Source organism: Aulostomus chinensis, chromosome 3, assembly GCF_037954235.1.
Source record: "Aulostomus chinensis isolate RoL2024-O1b breed Wild chromosome 3, RoL_Achi_v1.0, whole genome shotgun sequence".
Classification (NCBI taxonomy): Eukaryota; Metazoa; Chordata; class Actinopteri; order Syngnathiformes; family Aulostomidae; genus Aulostomus; species Aulostomus chinensis.
Genome location: NC_141322.1, coordinates 8,361,400 through 8,383,819, shown reverse-complemented (window position 1 = coordinate 8,383,819; position 22,420 = coordinate 8,361,400). Strand labels below are relative to the sequence as shown.

The 22,420-nt window shown below is 39.4% G+C and overlaps 1 protein-coding gene across 2 annotated transcripts in view; it reads left to right on the top strand.

Moving 5' to 3' along the window:
• Positions 1-7,823: 7,823 nt before the first annotated feature.
• Positions 7,824-22,420, top strand: part of LOC147267556 (cytosolic 10-formyltetrahydrofolate dehydrogenase-like) — a 100,227-nt gene continuing 85,630 nt past the window's right edge. The window contains exons 1-5 of one of the 2 annotated variants that reach the window (XM_086198468.1): positions 7,824-7,924; positions 13,018-13,054; positions 13,890-14,035; positions 15,501-15,735; positions 15,840-16,005. In XM_086198468.1, the coding sequence (XP_086054594.1) occupies positions 13,909-14,035; positions 15,501-15,735; positions 15,840-16,005 (528 nt within the window). In that variant the 5' untranslated portion in view covers positions 7,824-7,924; positions 13,018-13,054; positions 13,890-13,908. The remainder of the gene's footprint in view (positions 7,925-13,017; positions 13,055-13,889; positions 14,036-15,500; positions 15,736-15,839; positions 16,006-22,420) is intronic. The other variant, XM_086198469.1, reaches the window with a different exon arrangement.

The following is a 22,420-nucleotide window of genomic DNA, read 5'->3' as shown; positions in this document are numbered from 1 at the left end:
GTTTCAGGTGAATTTCACCCAGTTTTCCTAAAAATAAAGGAGTTATGCTTGAAGTGTTCATTTTGGCCTTCTCTCGCTGAGAAAAAGTTATTTGGTACATTTGAAACAAAACAGCCATAACTTTTGTGCAAAGTGAGTTTTCTTTCAAGTTTGAACCTGAAAGCATAGAGGGATGCATAAACTTGAAGTTACAGGTGGATTTCACTCAGTGTTCCTCAAAATACCGGAGTTATGCATGAAGTGTTCATTTTGGCCTTCTATCGCTGAGAAAACGCTATTTGGTACATTTAATACAAAACAGCCGGAACTTTTGTTGAAAGTGAGTTTTTAGTCAAGTTTCAACCTGAAAGCATAGAAAGATGCATAAACTTGAAGTTACAGGTGGATTTCACTCAGTTTTCCTAAAAATACAGGAGTTATGCATGAAGTGTTTATTTTGGCCTTCTCTTGCTGAGAAAATGCTATTTGTGACCTGTGATAAAAAACAGCCATAACTTTTTTTCAAAGTGAGTTTTCAGTCACAGTTCAACCTGAAAGCATAGAAAGATGCATAAACTTCAAGTTTCAGGTGAATTTCACTCAGTTTTCCTCAAAATACAGGAGTTATGCATGAAGTGTTCATTTTGGCCTTCTCTCGCTGAGAAAACGCTTTTTGGTACATTTGAAACAAAACAGCCGTAACTTTTTTTCAAAGTGAGTTTTCAGTCAAGTTTCAACCTGAAAGCATAGAAAGATGCATCAACTTGAATTTACAGGGGGATTTCACCCAGTTTTCCTAAAAATAAAGGAGTTATGCATGAAGTGTTCATTTTGGCCTTCTCTCGCTGAGAAAAAGTTATTTGTTACATTTGAAACAAAACAGCCGTAACTTTTGTTCAAAGTGAGTTTTCAGTCAAGTTTCAACCTGAAAGCATAGAAAGATGCATAAACTTGAAGTTACAGGTGGATTTCACTCAGTTTTTCTCAAAATAAAGGAATTATGCATGAAGTGTTCATTTTTCCCTCCTCTCACTGATAAAACGCATTCTGTGATCTTGGAAAAAAACAGCCATAACTTTTTTTCAAAGTCAGTTTTCAGTCACAGTTCAACCTGAAAGCATAGAAAGATGCATAAACTTCAAGTTTCAGGTGAATTTCACCCAGTTTTCCTAAAAATAAAGGAGTTATGCTTGAAGTGTTCATTTTGGCCTTCTCTCGCTGAGAAAAAGTTATTTGGTACATTTGAAACAAAACAGCCGTAACTTTTGTTCAAAGTGAGTTTTCATTCAAGTTTGAACCTGAAAGCATAGAAAGATGCATAAACTTGAATTTACAGGTGGATTTCACTCGGTTTTCCTCAAAATAAAGGAGTTTTGCATGAAGTGTTCATTTTTGCATCCTCTCACTGATAAAACGCAGTCTGTGACCTGTGATACAAAACAGCCATAACTTTTTTTCAAAGTGAGTTTTCAGTCTAGTTTCAACCTGAAAGCATAGAAAGATGCATAGACTTGAAGTTACGAATGGATTTCACTCAGTTTTCCTCAAAATACAAGAGTTATGCATGAAGTGTTCATTTTGGTCTTCTCTCGCTGTGAAAACGATATTTGCGACCTGTGATACAAAACAGCCAAAACTTATGTTCAAAGTGAGTTTTAAGTCAAGTTTCAACCTGAAAGCATAGAAAGATGCATAAACTTCAAGTTACAGGTGGATTTCAGTGAGTTTTCCTCAAAATACAGGAGTTATGCATGAAGTGTTCATTTTGGCCTTCTATCGCTGAGAAAACGCTTTTATGGTACATTTAAAACAAAACAGCTGTAACTTTTTTTCAAAGTGAGTTTTCAGTGAAGTTTCAACCTGAAAGCATAGAAAGATGCATAAACTTCAAGTTACAGGTGGATTTTAGTGACTTTTCCTCAAAATACAGGAGATATGCATTAAGTGTTAATTTTGGCCTTCTCTTGCTGTGAAAACGATATTTGCGACCTGTGATACAAAACAGCCAAAACTTATGTTCAAAGTGAGTTTTCAGTCAAGTTTCAACCTGAAAGCATAGAAAGATGCAGAAACTTCAAGTTACAGGTGGATTTAACTCAGTTTTTCTCAAAATACAGGAGTTATGCATGAAGTGTTCATTTTGGCCTTCTCTTCCTGAGAAAACGCTATTTGGGACGTGATACAAAACAGCCATCACTTTTGTTCAAAGTGAGTTTTCAGTCAAGTTTCAACCTGAAAGCATAGAAAGATGCATAAACTTGAAGTTACAGGTGGATTTCAGTGAGTTTTCCTCAAAATACAGGAGTTATGCATGAAGTGTTCATTTTGGCCTTCTCTCGCTGAGAAAATGCTATTTGGGACATGTGATACAAAACAGCTATCACTTTTGTTCAAAGTGAGTTTTCATTCAAGTTTCAAACTGAAAGCATAGAAAGATGCATAAACTTGAAGTTACGAATGGATTTCACTGAGTTTTCCTCAAAATACAGGAGATATGCATTAAGTGTTAATTTTGGCCTTCTCTTGCTGTGAAAACGATATTTGCTACCTGTGATACAAAACAGCCATCACTTTTGTTCAAAGTGAGTTTTCAGTCAAGTTTCAACCTGAAAGCATAGAAAGATGCATAAACGTGAAGTTACAGGTGGATTTCACTCAGTTTTTCTCAAAATACAGGAATTATGCATGAAGTGTTCATTTTTCCCTCCTCTCACTGATAAAACGCATTCTGTGATCTTGGAAAAAAACAGCCATAACTTTTTTTCAAAGTCAGTTTTCAGTCACAGTTCAACCTGAAAGCATAGAAAGATGCATAAACTTCAAGTTTCAGGTGAATTTCACCCAGTTTTCCTAAAAATAAAGGAGTTATGCTTGAAGTGTTCATTTTGGCCTTCTCTCGCTGAGAAAAAGTTATTTGGTACATTTGAAACAAAACAGCCATAACTTTTGTGCAAAGTGAGTTTTCTTTCAAGTTTGAACCTGAAAGCATAGAGGGATGCATAAACTTGAAGTTACAGGTGGATTTCACTCAGTGTTCCTCAAAATACCGGAGTTATGCATGAAGTGTTCATTTTGGCCTTCTATCGCTGAGAAAACGCTATTTGGTACATTTAATACAAAACAGCCGGAACTTTTGTTGAAAGTGAGTTTTTAGTCAAGTTTCAACCTGAAAGCATAGAAAGATGCATAAACTTGAAGTTACAGGTGGATTTCACTCAGTTTTCCTAAAAATACAGGAGTTATGCATGAAGTGTTTATTTTGGCCTTCTCTTGCTGAGAAAATGCTATTTGTGACCTGTGATAAAAAACAGCCATAACTTTTTTTCAAAGTGAGTTTTCAGTCACAGTTCAACCTGAAAGCATAGAAAGATGCATAAACTTCAAGTTTCAGGTGAATTTCACTCAGTTTTCCTCAAAATACAGGAGTTATGCATGAAGTGTTCATTTTGGCCTTCTCTCGCTGAGAAAACGCTTTTTGGTACATTTGAAACAAAACAGCCGTAACTTTTTTTCAAAGTGAGTTTTCAGTCAAGTTTCAACCTGAAAGCATAGAAAGATGCATCAACTTGAATTTACAGGGGGATTTCACCCAGTTTTCCTAAAAATAAAGGAGTTATGCATGAAGTGTTCATTTTGGCCTTCTCTCGCTGAGAAAAAGTTATTTGTTACATTTGAAACAAAACAGCCGTAACTTTTGTTCAAAGTGAGTTTTCATTCAAGTTTGAACCTGAAAGCATAGAAAGATGCATAAACTTGAATTTACAGGTGGATTTCACTCAGTTTTCCTCAAAATACAGGAGTTTTGCATGAAGTGTTCATTTTGGCCTCCTCTCACTGATAAAACGCAGTCTGTGACATGTGATACAAAACAGCCATCACTTTGGTTCAAAGTGAGTTTTCAGTCAAGTTTCAAACTGAAAGCATAGAAAGATGCATAAACTTGAAGTTACAAATAGATTTCACTGAGTTTTCCTCAAAATACAGGAGTTATGCATGAAGTGTTCATTTTGGCCTTCTCTTCCTGAGAAAACGCTATTTGGGACATGTGATAAAAAACAGCCATCGCTTTTGTTCAAAGTGAGTTTTCAGTCAAGTTTCAACCTGAAAGCATAGAAAGATGCATAAACTTGAAGTTAAAGGTGGATTTCACTCTGTGTTCCTCAAAATACAGGAGTTATGCATGAAGTGTTTATTTTGGCCTTCTCTCGCTGAGAAAACGCTATTTTTGACCTGTGATAAAAAACAGCCATAACTTCTTTTCAAAGTGAGTTTTCAGTCACAGTACAACCTGAAAGCATAGAAAGATGCATAAACTTCAAGTTTCAGGTGAATTTCACTCAGTTTTCCTCAAAATACAGGAGTTATGCATGAAGTGTTCATTTTTGCCTCCTCTCACTGATAAAACGCCGTCTGTGACCTGTGATACAAAACAGCCATAACTTTTGTTTAAAGTGAGTTTTCAGTCAAGTTTCAACCTGAAAGCATAGAAAGATGCATAAACTTAAAGTTATAGTTGGATTTCACTCAGTTTCCTTAAAATACAGAATTTATGCATGAAGTCTTCATTTTAGCCTCCTCTCACTGATAAAACGCCGTCTGTGACCTGTGATAAAAAACAGCCTAAACTTTTGTTCAAAGTGAGTTTTCAGTCAAGTTTCAACCTGAAAGCATAGAAAGATGCATAAACTTGAAGTTACAGGTAGATTTTAGTGACTTTTCCTCAAAATACAGGAGATATGCATTAAGTGTTAATTTTGGCCTTCTCTTGCTGTGAAAACGATATTTGCGACCTGTGATACAAAACAGCCAAAACTTATGTTCAAAGTGAGTTTTCAGTCAAGTTTCAACCTGAAAGCACAGAAAGATGCATCAACTTGAAGTTACAGGTGGATTTCACTGAGTTTTCCTCAAAATATGTGAAATATGCATGAAGTGTTCATTTTTGCCTTCTCTCACTGAGAAAAAATTATTCGTGACCTTTGATCCAAAACAGCCATAACTTTTGTTCGGAGTGAGTTTCAGTGAAGTTTCATCCTGAAAGCATAGAAAGATGCATAAATTTGAAGTTACAGCTGGATTTCGCCATGTTTTTTGTTTTGAGAGGCCCGCATGAACACTCACTTTGAACAAAAGTTATGGCTGTTCTGGATCACAGGTCACAAATACCGTTTTCTCAGCGAGAGAAGGAAAAAATAAAGACTTCATGCATAACTCCTATACTTTCAAAAAAACTTACTAAAATTCACCTTTTACTTCAAGTTTATGCATATTTGTATGTTTTCATGTTAAAACTTCACTGAATACTCACTTTGAACAAATGTTACAGCTTTTTTGATCACAGGTGACTCACAGCATTTTGTCAGCGAGAGAAGGCCGAAGTGAACAGGTCATGCATAATTCTTTAATTTTGTTCAAAACTGACTGAAATCATCCTGTAACTTCATGTTTATGCATCTTTTTATGATTTCAGGTTGAAATTTTCCTTAAAAGTCACTTTGAAAAAAAGTTATGGCTTTTTTTTATCATAGGTCACATATAGCGTTTTCTCAGTGAAAGAAGGCAAAAATGAACACTTCATGCAGAACGCCTGTATATTCATGAAAACTGAGTGAAATCCATCTGTAACTTCAGGTTTAAGCATCTTTCTTTTCTTTCAGGTTGAAACTTGACTAAAAACTCACTTTTAAGAAAAGTTATGGCTGTTTTGGTTCATAGGTCACAAATCGCAGTTTCTCAACAAGAGAAGGCCAAAATGAACACTACATGCATAACTCCTGTATTTTTAGGAAAACTGACTGAAATCCAGCTTTAACTTCAAGTTGATGCATCTTTCTATGCTTTCAGATGAAACTTGACTGAAAACTTACTTTGATCAAAATTTATGGCTCTTTTAGACCGCAAGTCACTCATAACATTTTGACAACGAGAGAAGGGCAAAATGAACACTTCATGCAGAACTCCTACCTTTTGAGGATAACTTACTGAAATCCACCTGTAACTTCAAGTATATGCATCTTTCTCTGCTTTCAGAATGAAACTTCACTTAAAACTCACTTGGAACAAAAGTTATTGCTGTTTTGGATCAGAGGTCACAAATAGATTTTTCTCAGCAAGAGAAGGCCAAAATAAAGACTTCATACAGAACTTCTTTATGTTGAGGAAAACTGACTGAAATCCACCTTGAAATTTCAAGTTTATGTGTCCTTCTATGCTTTCATGTTGAAACTTGACTGAAAACTCCCTTTTAAGAAAAAGTATGGTTGTTTTGGGTCACAAGTCATCAATAGCTTTTTCTCAGCGAGAGAAGGCCAAAATAAAGACTTCATGCATAACTCCTGTATTTTGAGGAAAACTGACTGAAATCCACCTGTAACTTCAAGTTTTTGCATCTTTCTATGCTTTCAGGTTGAAACTTGACTGAAAACTCACTTTTAAGAAAAGTTATGGCTGTGTTGGGTCACAGGTCACAAATCGCGGTTTCTCAGCGAGAGAAGGCCAAAATGAAGATTTCATGCTTAACTCCTGTATTTTGAGGAAAACTGACTGAAATCCACCTGTAACTTCAAGTTTTTGCATCTTTCTATGCTTTCAGATTGAAACTTGACTGAAAACTCACTTTTAAGAAAAGTGTTTTGGATCAGAGGTCACAAATAGCGTTTTCTCAGCGAGAGTGGGCAGTACAGTCTCATGTCAAAACATAAAAAGGCTACGTTTGTACACACGTCAAAACGTATCAGTTTTACAATAAAGGCCTTAAAAATCTTAAAATTGGTACGTTTTTTTCCCCTTTTCTTTTCTGTTGGAATGCTGGTTGGTCATGTGACTCTTTCATGCGGGTCTCTCCAAACAAAAACATGGCGGCCGCTCCTGTCATTTTCGGAGGAAAGTGCCTTATTCCAAGTTATTTTTGATTTTATAAAACATTCTGATGACATTTCTAGCGAGAAATATGCATTTTGTTTTCATATGCTTCACTCAGTTTTTTTGTATAGTCTTTGTTTTGTACGTTATTACAATGAATCTTTCACCTCTTGGAAGAGAGTCATTACAGTGTCACGTTTTCTGCTGTTGCTATGGTGGTTGCTAAGGACGCCATTACGGATTAGCGTCATTTCAACATAGGTTTGATTTAAAAAAGCATTTTAAGGACATTTCTGGCAAGAAATATACATTTTATTTTCATAATATTTGCTCAGTTCTTGTGTATAATCTTTGATTTGTTCGTTATTACGATGAATCTTTCACCTCTCGGAAGAGACTCGTTACAGTGTTGCGTTTCCTGCAGTTGTTATGGTTCAAACCACGGAAACCTAAATGGCTTTTATGTCATTTTATTTTGTCGTTACATTGCGTCGTTATCTGAGTTGATAATATATTTGTGTGATTGTTGACGAATAAAAATAATATAAAACATATTGGCCCAGGAATTACCATCAAAATACAAAATAGCTACGCTTGTTTGTATTTGTTTGTGTGATTGTTGACAACAGCTGTTCAATAAAAATCATATGAAATAGATTTTAGTGCCCCCGGAATTACAAACATCTGCTTCCGGGGAAGTCGGCCCCTCGTTCTTCCGTGACAAAATCCGGAAGTTATCGCTCAATCCGAGGAAAAAAAAACCCAAATATTTTTAATACTTTATCTTTTGATTAATGAGACAATCAACAAATTCATTTAATTTCTGGATGTTTATTCTACCTACAAAGTACATTTGTCACCATTATAGATCTAACAATCAGCATTAAGAATATAAACAATGATGAAAACGAATGGTCGCGGTCTGCTGACGTCACATCCGTCACATAGGCTAACGCATTCACTCAAAGGTGGCCTTTTCGTTCTATCATTTCATGCTTTATTTACAGATTTATTATTGAGTGGAACAAACCACACTTATGTCTGGGTTAATCAAGGACGTAATTAAAGAAATCCAAACTATTTGGTAAGTTAAATTCATCCTAACTGTTCTTTATATATTGTGCTGGTAATGTCATGTCATTTCTTTTCAAATGTAATTTTTTTTCGTTCCGATATATGTATTTTTACTGCTCCAACAAAGCTGTTCCTCTTCTGGGGTAAATCAATCATTCAGGCAATCAATAACTGAATGTCTCTGATGCTGTTCAGTAGGTATTGCAGTACAACAACACCTTGATCCTTCCTTTTCAAATGTTTTTATTGTGTTTCTCTTCTCAAGTGTTCAAAATGATGACAATAAAAATAAATAATTGATATTAAGCTTTGTTTCAAACAATAATAATTTATCAGGAAATGAGGCCTGATGGGCTGAAACAGCAGGCTTTGTGCTGTTCAGTGACACCTGCTATAAAAAGGAGTCAAGGCGGTCTTAAATATGTGAAAATGTTCCAAAGATCCTTCTTCATGTTTGTTTTGGAACAAGATTGGTTTCAGGCCTTTTTTCAAAGAAGCTCCAAAAGGCTCACTTAACCCTTTGAGGCCTGGCTGAGACATGAGGCCTGTTGACCCTTTGACCCTGTTGCTCTTTTGCTCTCATTTGGCCTCTACAGTGGATACAGACCTGAAACTTGAACTGTGAGGCCTCTAAAATTGATAAAATCATAATCTGGTGGAATAATTCTAGAACCCCCTCCCAAACAGGAAGTAGCTTCAGGAAGGTGGTGGGGCTTCAAAATTTTAAATATTGGTTTCTGGCAGAGGGCTGCATGGTGGTGCAGTGGTTAGCACTGTGGCCTCACAGCAAGAAGGTTCCGGGTTTGAGTCCTGGCTCGGGGGTGGGATCTTTCTGTGTGGAGTTTGCATGTTCTCCCCGTTCCTGCGTGGGTTCTCTCCGGGTACTCCGGCTTCCTCCCACTGTCCAAAGACATGCAATTTGGGGACTAGGCTAATTGGATTCTCTAAATTGACCGTAGGTATGAATGTGAGTGTGAATGGTTGTTCGTCTCTGTATGTTGGCCCTGCGATGGACTGGCGACCTGTCCAGGGTGTACCCCGCCTCTCGCCCGTAGATGCTGGGATAGGCTCCAGCCCCCCCCGCGACCCTTACTAGTAAGGAATAAGCGGAAGATGACGAAGGATGGATGGTTTCTGGCAGAGGTGTGAACTCATCCCAGAAATCTTATCTCATTTGGAGCAACTTTGACCAAGTTATGATGCTTAATTGATAGACTTTACTGGACTTTGCCACGCCCTTTACAGATAGCAGAAAGGACTTAGGGGGGTCAAACCACCACAGATGCTATCCTTATGGAGGACAGAACAACATACTAAAATTTCAACTTCCTAGGTTAAAAGAGAAAAAACTATCCCCTTGTGAAACTGGGCAAAATCAGGGTCTGTGACTTCTGCACTCCGAGAGCCTTTTGGAACAGAATTGAGGATCAAATCTGGGTTCTGGTATTTCTACTTGGGCTACATACACCAAACTTTACACACATAGTATAATGCCCCAAAACACAAGCCCCAAAGACAGCAGCAGTTTTTTTTTTCTTCATAAAGGAGGTGCACTGTCATTACTACGATATCTCTGGAAACAAACATTGAAGGGGCTTTGGGGTCTATGTTTCAGCTCTGTAACTTCTAGATGACTGAAAATGTCAGAATCAGTCCTCTCACTGACATCAATCATTGGTGTGACTTTGCTGGCTTCAGCTCAAATGAAACCAGGGAAGCAGGGCCAGACTTTGAGGAACCCCTTAGGGTTAGTGGATGCCCCGGGACCGTGCTTGGGCCCCTTAGCTCCTAGATGGCTGAAATTCACAGCACATCTACTCTTGGGCATTATAGCGTTTTTTGCATTAGACCTTCTCTCACTGAGAAAACGCTATTTGTGACCTGTGATCAAAAAAAGCCATAACTATTGTTCAAAGTGACTTTTAAGTGAAATGTCAACCTGAAAACCTAGAGAGATGCATAAACTTGAAGTTACAGGTGAATTTCAGTCAGTTTTACATAAAATAAGGGAGCTCAGCATGAAGTATTCATTTTGGCCTTCTCTTGCTGAGAAAACTTTTTGTGACCTGTGATCAAAAAAAGCCATAAATTTTGTTCAAAGTGACTTCTCAGTGAAATTTCAACCTGAAAACATAGAAAAATGCATAAATAATAAGTTACAGGTGGATTTCAGTCAGTTTTTCTCAAAATAAAGGAGTTATGCATGAAGTGTTCATATTGGCCTTCTCTCCCTGAGAAAATGCTATTTGTGACCTGTGATCAAAAAGCCACAATTTTTGTTCAAAGTGACTTTCCATTGAAATTTCAACCTGAAAAAATAGAAAGATTCAATGAAGAATTAAGATTTAATCTAAGACCTTCCTATTTGATGAAAGAAGTATTATTTTGAATACACTGGGCTTCTCCCTCATCTTCTCGCTCCTCCTGTACTCATACTTGTTAATAACTTATTCTCCACCTTTTTGCTTCCCTTCTTCCCAGATCACTGATTTACCCTGGTGCTTGAGCAGGCTATGGAACTGAAGTGGCTTGATCTGCCACCCTTGATGCTTAGCATCAGTATTAATGTTAGTTCTGTAGTACTAGCAGCCAGGCCACTGGTTAGTGCTGTGGGACACAGAGTATTATGACTGTACAGTTAGGCAGATATAAATAAAGTTGTTACAAATGATTCAAACATGCTTCGTTGTTGCCTGAGTATTGGAGATATAGAGTAAAATAAAAGTTCTAGTAGTATTCATATTAGAAATACTGCACTAGCCCCCATCTGTATGTCATTCTCTCCCTCCTTTCTTTCTCTCTCTATCTCCGCCTCTCTCTGCTCTCTCTCCCCTTCTGTATATATGTCTTTTTCCATCAACTGTCTTTTTCTCTACCCTGCTTTCCTGCAGCCTGTTCATTAGCATTGAGTCTGGATCTGCTCGACATTCCTGCCTGTCAAAAGGAAAGTTTTTGTCGACACTGTTGCAGGATGTGCTTGCTCATGGACTATTATTAGGTGTACTTTTTTTTTCTTTTTCTTTTTCACAATCATATCACATAACAATACAAGACAACAGAGAAGGGGGGGGGGGTTTAGCTGCAGTTAAGTACATTTAAACATCCATCCATCCATCCATTATCTTCCACTTATTCCTGTTAAGGGTCGCTGGGGGCTGGAGCCTATTCCAGCGGCTACGAGTGAGAGGCGGGGTACACCCCGTACAGGTCACCAGTCCATCGCAGGGCCAACATATAGAGACAAACAACCATTCACACTCATATCAATACTTATGGTCAGTTTAGAGTATACAATTAGCCTAGTCCCCAATTGCATGTCTTTGGACGGTGTGAAGAAGCCGAAGTACCCGGAGAGAATCCAAGCAGGCATGTGGAGAACATACAAACTCCACACAGAAAGATCCCGTGCCCGAGCTGGGACTTGGGTCCAGAACCTTCTTGCTGTGAGGCGACAGTGCTAACCACTGCACCACCGTGCCAACTACAGTTAAACATAGTGTACATTAAATTTTTCCTGAAATCCAAGAGGCCTTGCCCGACATTTGGCCTTTCCAGTGGATTGAGAAATGAGGCAGCCTGTTCCATAGCAAGAATGTCCATGATTCATTTTGCCAGAGATCTATACTGAAGCAGTTGTTTTTGCATTCTTTCCATTTAATAAGGATAGACCTTTTTGCCTCCAAGAAAGCAAGTGAGAGAATATATTGCATATTTCCTGACTGTATACCATAAATCTCAACTCCAAATAGACATACAATCAGACAAAGTGGAATTTCAGTATTGAGTATAGGGGTTAAATCATTAACAATATCTTGCCAGAATTGTTTAACAGAAGGACAATTTCATAAAATGTGCATGAACCACAACCATGCCACATTTGACACCAAGGGATCGGTTTTGCTCATTGTTTCCGGGGTCATGTAAGCCCTTTGAATTATTTTAGACTGGATTATTTTTTATCTGATGCATTTTGAGATGGTTGTACTCTTTCTAAGGGCCCCATTTCATTGCCAATCCATAGATGGGCAGATCCACATCACGTTCCCATTGACATTTAGTTTGTAAGTTTGTACAGGGGTTAATTGCAGATGGTACTTTATACATAGTAGACATAGAGCCCTTTCTTTTTATGGCTGCTATTAGTTTGCTCTCCAGTATTTGTCCCCAGTTGTATACCCTTGGACAATAATGATTTCATCATGGAGTAGATTAAGTTATACGTTAAGAAATTAAAATCTGTCAACCCAAATTGTGTTTTTAAGTTCATGAAGGTTTTCGTTTTCCCATTGTCTACAGTTTGTTCCATCTGATGTTAGTTAAATTGTTGCCACATTCTGTGAGAGTTTCACCACCTGCTACAAACAAGGGATTATACCACAGTGGACATGAGGGTATTGAATATCCATTGAAGGACAGATACTTGTATGATATGTAGGACAGTCACTATTTCACATGAAAACTTCAGCACCGGGTTCTTCAATCTAATTTTAGAAGGATTATAACATAAATTTGTAACAGTCAGCTCCTTACTATATTTTGATATTAACTGTTCTTCTAGCCATTCCCAACTTTCAATCTGTCGCTCCGTATTGTATGCCCACTGCAGAGGACATTGTGAATTAAAGGTAATACTGGTAGATATCTGGTAGCCATATTCCACCACTAGACCATGGGTTGGTTAGTTTTTTTCTGGCTCATCCTGGGTTTCTCATGATCCCAAAGATATCCAGAAAGTATTTTATTTACTTTAATAACTTTTGTTTTGATTTGTTTCGATACAAATGAAATTAACATTACATTCATAATAGATATATACAGAAAAACATAGATTTCTTGCTTTTATAGACAAAACAATTCATAAAGTTGTATTGAAAAATAAAACCATATCCTCTATCAAAGACATGTTATAACGATTTGCCTGGTGAATTTCTCACTGTCAGTGTGAATGGGTTCATTCACAGACTTCAGCAGCTGATAGGCTACCCACTGCAGTCTCTGTCCAATCGCTCTGCTTGACCTCTGTATTACGCAATTGGGTTGCCTGCATGTGTGACTGGGGGAGGAAAATAAAAGCAACTGTCTCTGTGCGATCACTCTTTTCAGGCAGGCAGAGGAGTTCTTGGTCCACAGGCAGGGGTAGGTAAGAACAAAATGTTTTACTTCATCTTCAGTCTTTCTATTATGCATTATGTTCACACACACAAATTCACGAACACTATTGTTTGGATTATCGTCACAGTTCCATATTATGTGTGCATGACTTGATAAAGTTTGTGAAGCAAAGTTTTCTCTTCCAATTCTCTAATTCCTCTGTGCATTTGATTGGGTATAATCAGAGTCAAGAGTTCAGTTGGCTGATGTAATTGGCTGGAGGAAGTTTACAGGACAACAGATCCCTTTTCTTACTGACAGAGTTAAATGTTTTCGCTTTGTTGCAGCTCATAACTGGTGTAAAAAAAACAAAAAAAGAACGTTACACTGAAGTTGTTACAGGAAAACCAAATGATATTAAAAAGTATCCAAACTGCTGATGGCAATATTGAACTCTGAATATTTCTGAAAACCTATTGATTCTGCTTATTACTTTATGTACAAATCTGTTGCCCATATAACCTGTGTAGCACAGTCCTGCTCATCAGAAAAACATGTTAAAGTTATGTATGATGAAAGCAGCATTCAGTTGCCCAATTTGCTCTTTGGACCTAGTTCTCCAACAAAGACTTTGGCATGTTTACATAAAGAAAGAATGGTTGAATGAAATGATCCCATACATTCAAACTAAAGTCACATTTAGTCATTTATTGTCTGATCTATAATTAAAGTATTCATCAATACTTTTTTTTCCTCAATCACTGATAAGTGTAAAGAATGAATGTACCAGTTGCAAACTTAAGCAGAAAATATATTTGATGAATAGATGGTCTTACTTTCCCTCACTTTCCCTTGTAATAATTCACTTTGTATTCATGCTCCAGAACATTGTGAGCTGTGAAAATGAAGATTGCTGTGATTGGTCAGAGTATGTTTGGCCAAGAGGTTTATAAAGAGCTAAGGAAGAATGGCCACACCATTGTTGGAGTCTTCACCATCCCTGACACAGATGGCAAGGCAGACCCCCTGGGTGAGAATATCACAAACAGTGCCTTCCAAATTTGTCATAATGAGTAGAAATAACCCTTAGAGTAATAGAATACATTGTCAAATCAGAGAATTCTTCTTCAGTTCCCCTTGTTTGAAAGGCCATGAAATTTGACATCACAAAACCTCCTTGACTGATCTAGCTCTCACATTGATGTAATGGTTCTGAATTAAATCTCTGACATATTATTGACATTATTATATATTACCAGATCTCAACTCGACACTGCACTTCATTTTTTCAGGAAGTGCCAGCAATGCACTAAGTTTGACTTCGATCAGATGTGACATCACAAAACCTCCTTGACTGATCTAGCTCTCACATTGATATAATGGTTCTGACTTAAGTCTCTGACATACTTTTGACATTATTATATATTACCATATCAACTTGACACGGTACTTCAGTGTTTCAGGAAGTGCCAGCAATGCACTAAGTTTGACTTCGATCAGATGTGACATCACAAAACCTCCCTGACTGATCTAGCTCTCACATTGATATAATGGTTCTGACTTAAGTCTCTGACATACTTTTGACATTATTATATATTACCAGATCAGCTTGACACTGTACTTCAGTGTTTCAGGAAGTGCCAGCAATGCACTAAGTTTGACTTCGATCAGATGTGACATCACAAAACCTCCTTGACTGATCTAGCTCTCACATTGACATAATGGTTCTGACTTAAATCTGTGACATACTATTGACATTATTATATATTACCATATCAACTCGACACTGTACTTCAGTGTTTCAGGAAGTGCCAGCAATGCACTAAGTTTGACTTTGATCAGATGTGACATCACAAAACCTCCTTGACTGATCTAGCTCTCACATTGATATAATGGTTCTGACTTAAATCTGTGACATACTATTGATATTATTGATCGAAGCGAAGTAAAATCTGGTCAACTGGACGTAAGTTTATCTTGAAGACGTTTCACCTCTCATCCGAGAGGCTGCTTCAGTTCTAGTGAAGAGTGTGGAAACTCCAGCTGACACCCCTGAAACTCCCTGACACCGCACAACGACTGTCGTTTGGGGAGGCCAGGTGAGTCTCGGGAGGGTCGGTTCCACCACAATAGCACTGACCACTCCCACATAGGTTTATAAGCTGGAGTTTCCACACTCTTCACTAGAACTGAAGAAGCCTCTCGGATGAGAGGTGAAACGTCTTCAAGATAAACTTACGTCCAGTTGACCAGATTTTACTTCGCTTCGATCTACGATGACCTGGATGAATGAGAACCTACACAGACATATTGATATTATTATATATTACCATATCAACTCGACACTGCACTTCAGTGTTTCAGGAAGTGCCAGCAATGCATCAAGTTTGACTATGATAAGATGACTGAAATGTCTTGCTCTTATAGATAGATAGATAGATAGATAGATAGATAGATAGATAGATAGATAGATATGTGAATTTTTTTTCCCACAGCCATGGAAGCAGAGAAGGATAATGTCGCCGTTTTCAAGTTTCCTCGCTGGCGTGTAAGGGGCCAGGCCATCCCTGAGGTGGTGGCCCAGTACAAATCTACAGGTGCTGAACTCAACGTACTGCCATTCTGCTCCCAATTCATCCCCATGGAGGTCATCAACCATCCCAAACACCGCTCCATCATCTACCACCCATCACTGCTGCCTCGCCATAGGGGAGCCTCTTCTATCAACTGGTAAGTAATGTACATGTTCTTGTTGAGGTGGGGGTTTGGTGTTTGGTTGTGTGGAGGGGCATTGTGATTCATTCATTGTCTACCCTTTGTCCCTTACCACACAGGACTTTGATTCATGGGGACACAAAGGCTGGGTTCACAGTTTTCTGGGCTGATGATGGGCTGGACACTGGTCCAATCCTGTTGCAGAGGGAATGTGGTGTTGAACCAAATGACACTGTCAATACGATCTACAAGAGATTTCTCTTTCCAGAGGGAGTCAAAGGCACTGTAAGTGTAACTGAAGGCGGATTCATCCACACAAAAGAAGGTAGGAGGTGGCACAGTGGTGCAGTGGTGAGCGCTGTCACAGCAAGAAGGTTCTGGGTTCGAGCCCCGTTTCAAGACAAGGGTTTTTCTGTGCGGAGTTTGCATGTTCTCCCTGTGCCTGTGTGGGTTCTCTCCAGGTACTCTGAATTCCTTCCACAATTCAAAGACATGCAAGAGGGGACTAGGTTCAAATCTCTGAAAAATGGGAAACTCTAAATTGACTGTAAGTCTGGATGTGAGTTTGAATGGTTGTTTGTCTATAGATAGACCCCCCCCCCCACACCCCTTAAATAATAAGCAGTATAGAAAATGGATGGATGGAAAAGAAGCTAGGGTTTTAAGGTTGCATTGGTGGAGCTCCATGGCAAGCAGGGCTATCAGCTTGGCTAGAAAAAGCAGACAAGAGAGTGTTTGGATATAAATTTTCCCAGAAAAAAATATTACTCAGGTCACAATAATTTGAGTCAGAAGACAACAAAGACAAAAGATGAGTTATATGGTTGGGATGGATGGAGTCACTCAAACTGATAACACATTTAAGGATCCATGTTCAGTAATCACAATGTTTGTAGAAGACAAAATTGGAGATACTTGCTCATCGATGATAACCAGGATAACATTATCTATATCTAGGCAAAAAAATGTATGCATCTGTTTCCTCACTTTGAGGGGGCCCAAACTGGAAGTGGGTGCAGTTTGATGTAGAAGTGTGAGTTTTTTGCTGATTTGGTTTCAAGAAATGACTAGGGGTTAATCAGCAGTCAAAATATTTGTCATTTATTTGAAAGCCTCAAATTTAGCTTTAGACCAATGTTTTAGATCAAAACCAAAACAAACTATTCACAAAACAGCCTCAGGTTGGGCATTAACTGCCACTGACTTGGTTTTAACTGCCTTGTGATGTACATTTTTGGAAAGTGAGGACATTTCAGTCGGTCCTCACATCTTCAAAAGGCTCTTTGAGGATCAAGACTTGATTTTCGAGGTTATGGTCAGGTTTAGGGTCAAGGTTAGGGTCAGGCAGTCAGTTGAGATGGTTAGGTTTAGGGCTAAAGCACTGGTTCTCAAATGGAGGTACGCATACCCCTGGGGGTACGTGGAGGTACTCCAGGGGGTACATGAAGGTACTGAAAAAAATTGAGAACCACTGGGCTAGGGAATGCATTGTGTCTATGAAAGTCCTCACAAAGATATAAGTGGCAGAGGGAGGATGTGTGTGTGTGTGTGGCCCACACTGACTTCATCACCCTTTTGTTATCCATCGTCGTCCATCATCATCTTCCGCTTAGTCCTTACTAGTAAGGGTCGCGGGGGGGCTGGAGCATATCCCAGCATCTACGGGCAAGAGGCAGGGTACACCCTGGACAGGTCGCCAGTCCATCGCAGGGCCAACATACAGAGACGAACAACCATTCACACTCACATTCATACCTATGGTCAATTTAGAGAATCCAATCAGCCTAGTCCCCAAATTGCATGTCTTTGGACAGTGGGAGGAAGCCGGAGTACACGCAGAGAACCCACGCAGGCACGGGGAGAACATGCAAACTCCACACAGAAAAATCCCGCGCCCGAGCCGAGACTCGAACCCGGAACCTCCTTGCTGTGAGGCCACAGTGCTATCCACTGCACCACCGTGCAGCCGCCTTTTGTTATCAAGAATGATTAAACATTGTATTTCCAGAGGTATTTTTCCTCAATCTTTTTATGAGGCCAATTTGTTTACCAGTTAAGAAAGGGAGGGATGATTGCACATCAGGGGACCCTTCTGTGAAACTCCTGAAGTTTGCGGATGACACCACTATCATTGGTCTGATCCAGGATGGTGACGAGTCTGTTTACAGATGGGAGGTGGAACAGCTTGCCCACTGGTGTAGTCAGAACCACCTGGAGCTAAACCCACTCAAGACTGTGGAGATGACAGTGGACTTTAGAAGAAGCCCTGACACTCCGCCCTCTCACCATCCTCAACAGCACAGTGTCTACAGTGGATACCTTCAAGTTTCTTGGAACCACCCTCTCTCTGGACCTGAAGTGGACTTTCCACATAGACAGTGTCTGGCAGAAGGCCTATCAGAAGATGTACTTGCTACGACAGCTCAGCAAGTTTAACTTACCACAGGAACTGCTGACCATCTTCTACACTGATATCATCCAGTCTGTCCTCTGCACCTCCATCACTGCAGCGACATGCCATCCCATCCAGCTTGTGTTTAGTTGGATCAGCATCTAATTTTCAACAGGACAATGACCCCAAACACACCTCAAGGCTGTGTAAGGGCTATTTGACCAAGAACGGGAGTGACGGAGTGCTGCACCAGATGGCCTGTCTTCCAAAGTCACCTGACCTAAACCCAATCAATATGGTTTGGGATAAGATGGACTGCAGAGTGAAGGCAGGAGCCTATCCAAGCAGCTTTTGGGCGAGAGGCATGGTACACCTTGGACTGGTCGTCAGTTCATCACAGGGCCAACATATATAGACAGATAACCATTCGCAGTCACAGTCATAGCTATGGTCAATTTAGAGTATCCAGTTAGCCTCGTCCCCATTTGCAGGTCTTTGGACTTAGAGAGGAAGCCAGAGTACCCGGAAAGAACCCATGCAGACACAGGGAGAACCTGCAGACTCCACACAGGAAGATCCCGTGCTAGAGCCAGGACTCGAACCCAAAACCTTTATTCTGTGAAGCGATAGTGCTAAGCCCTGCACCACCGTTCCGACTGCCAGCTATTGTGTGGTATTTTTGTTGGGTTCCTTTGTATGTCATATTGTCACATACAAGGATGTGAATCACATGTACCACAGCAGAAGCTAGTAGTAAAATTAGCTGTTCACTTGGCGTTTTTTTTTTTATGAATAAACTGAGAGGGTGGGGGGGGTTCACTTTTGATGACCCCTTTTGTCTGTTTTTTGATTGCTCAGCACAATCAAATTAATTTTTTTTAAACTTTGGAAAGTGTTTTTTGCTGTTTGTGTTTATCTGCAGTAATATGTAAACACAACATATTTGAAGCAAAGATTTATTGACAGGTAAAGTGCTTCAGCAAAATAAAACAAACTGAGTTGAATTGGAGCTCCAAGAGATTTATTAAGCCACACTTTGGACACGGGGCAAATGGATGAAATTTAATAATCAATCCCTGTCAGGACACCTAAAATCGCATAAGCTAGGCAACACCACTTCAGCGGTATGCAAGCTATTTGAGTTCTGCTGTTATATTTGTCTGTTGGAAACAGTTTGAAGTGGTTGCTGCGGAATGGAAATTGCTGTGTTGTTGATGCAGTGTTTGGACTGTGACATCTGGCTATTCAGTGGTTTGCTTTGCAGCGTTGGATTTTCTGAAGTTATGAGGGGCTTTGTCAGCTGTTGATATTGTTGGTTTTGCATCGGATTCTCTTGGTGATCTTTTTCTGTGCATCTGTGCATGCAAAATGAGTGCAACAAATGCTGATTCAACTCTTGGTAAACCTGAATAGACAAAAAAAATTCATGGAAAAGCCCATAATGAATGAAACTGAATCAATTCAAAAGGAGCATAAAAGGGAAGTGGACAAAATGAATGTTTTGATTTTGTCTCTCAATGACCTCATGAGGGAAGAAAAAAGTATTTTGCAGGTCAAATCTCAGCTTGATGCCATCATGCAATTATCTGATGGTTTTACTGCCTTTCATGAATCAATAAACAGAAGGAAGGATGAATTAAGGACATTAAATGATGGTTTAAAATAGCCAATATACCTTCATGGACAGGCCTTTCGGAAACTCACGTCTGGAAAGCCCAGCTACTTTAAAAAAAAAAAGACAAAAAAGAGGGACTGATTTCTGGCACACAGAAACAACAAAATAGTGTCTTTTTGGACTATAAAAAGATAAAATTCTGTCTTTACTTTAAACATATTGAACAATTTGCGACAAGGGTAAAGCAAACTGGGGCCGCACGGTGGTGCAGTGGTTAGCACTGTGGCCTCACAGCAAGAAGGTTCCGGGTTCGGGTCCCGGCTCGGGCGCAGGATCTTTCTGTGTGGAGTTTGCATGTTCTCCCCGTGCCTGCATGGGTTCTCTCCGGGTACTCCGGCTTCCTCCCACCGTCCAAAGACATGCAATTTGGGGACTAGGCTGATTGGATTCTCTAAATTGACCGTAGGTATGAATGTGAGTGTGACTGGTTGCTCGTCTCTGTATGTTGGCCCTGCGATGGACTGGCGACCTGTCCAGGGTGTACCCCGCCTCTTGCCTGTAGATGCTGGGATAGGCTCCAGCCCCCCCCCCCCCCCCATGACCCTTACTAGTAAGGGATAAGCGGAAGACGACGATAGATGGGTATGGTAAAGCAAACTTTAGCTGCATTGAATGTGCATTGACATTTTGAAACAGAATGCTGAACACATTGACATTATGCATCAATAGCATGCATCATTAAAATAGTTTCTGTGAGGGAGGCATGTGTTTTTACTTTTTGTGGATTCAGGAGACCATCACTTTGGTAGCTGCTGTTCCTCTCTGCAGAATTATTTCAGTGTTCCCAATGTCACAAGAACAAGAAACACAAACACAATAATACAATGCAATAATACAATGTATGCATTTGCTGTGATACATGGCTGCTTTTGGCACCATAAGAAGACTCTTAAAGAGTTAGGGCACTTGACTTTGTGAGCTATGCAGTGAAAGATTTACATAGGCAAAGTTCAAAGCTTTCCTGGTTAACTCTGTGAAGCAAAATAAAACTCACAATGTTTCAATATGGTCCCTATAATCGCAAGGCATAGACTATGTTATGCTAGGCTGATTATGCTAAGCTATTTATTTGCTGCATCTGCTGATGTGCATCCAAACTTATTGTTTTTGATATTGAAGTCTAAGCCTCACGAATAGATTAAATTTTCACTAGCAAGACAATACGAGCATATGATAAGATAAGATTATTTAATTACCGTTTACTTTGCTGATGCTAGACAAGATGGATGTTGAACAACACTCGATGTTGTGTAGCACATGTCATCTAAATTGTGCGTCCTCTTCTGGAAATTCTTCTATCCAAATGTTGTTTGCAGAAGTCCTTCCAAGAGTTGATAGCTAATTATTTTTGTATTTATAAAAGAAAATTGACCAAAAGCAGTAGACTCAAGATGTAACAAATGTCTGACCGTGCTCAAAAATCCCCAACACTCCCAATTTTCCCAACAGTTTTCAAAAAATACTGTTGTGTACCGTAATTTAAAATGGCATCATACGGTTTAAGGCCTTGATAGGTTAAACTTCCCACAATGCATTGCTTACTACAGTACTTAACTATTTAACATGAGAACAGTATTTTACTTTTGAAAATTGGCTGTATAGTTACAGCAATATCTTACAGTGTGCTTTACTGGCTTGGCAAAAGTTGCTCAAGGAAATGCTCTTGAAGAGCAGGAAGAGCAAATAAGGAAATAAAAGGAACATCTTCAACTTGAAGCAGAAATAGCTGCATCTATGGCAAAATTAAATGTTTTGAGATGTGCTGGATGGAGTAGGATTAGTGCTTCTCCTGAGAAACTGGATGGCATGGAGTCTTATTTTGAGAAGAAGCTTATTATGTACAAAGCCTTTTGTGCCATGTGAAGGAGAAAGGGATGGAAGAGAACTGTGCATATTTGGAGGAGCAAAGACAAAGCAATACACAAAACTTGATTGACAAGCTTGGTCTCCCTGGGAGGAAAAAAAGGATTCTTTTGCGCACCATGGGCCAAGAGATAGTTGTTGATAGTGGCATTGCATTTTATTTGGAAATTTCTGGATTGAAGAGTGATGTGTATTGTGAAATACCAAAGCAACATGAGAAATCTGTCGACAGAAGCAACATCCCACTACAGCAAGATTTGGGAAGATGGCCTTACTTAAAGCATGTCTGCTGTCTGCTTGCCCGAATAAGATACAGAGGTGGAGATACTGACAGACACAAGTGTCCCCAGTGCTTTGGTGCTCCTGGAGGTTATTAGGATCATGGATGGATGGGGCATATGCTGTCAAAAACGATGCTGGGCTGGACAGTAATTGGACCTCTTGGTGGATGCACTGATAGTCCGGGTTGTTAGTCAGCAGATACCATTGACAGAATTTCTGCCATCATATTTGAGGAGCTCTGGAATAAACAGTTTAAGACAGACTTCCTTGAGAACAACCTAGATGAACTGTTGGTGATGTCAAGGGAGGATTGCAGGTTCCTAGAAATGGCTGACAGATCTGTTATGTTGGTTGATGGCCATTACAATATTTCCCTGCCTCCCAAAGACAAAAATAATTTCAGCATGCAAAAAACAACCACATAGTAAGCACATAGCAGCGCATTCTCAACTTGAAGAGAGGGGGCAGCCATTGTTCCACAAGGACTA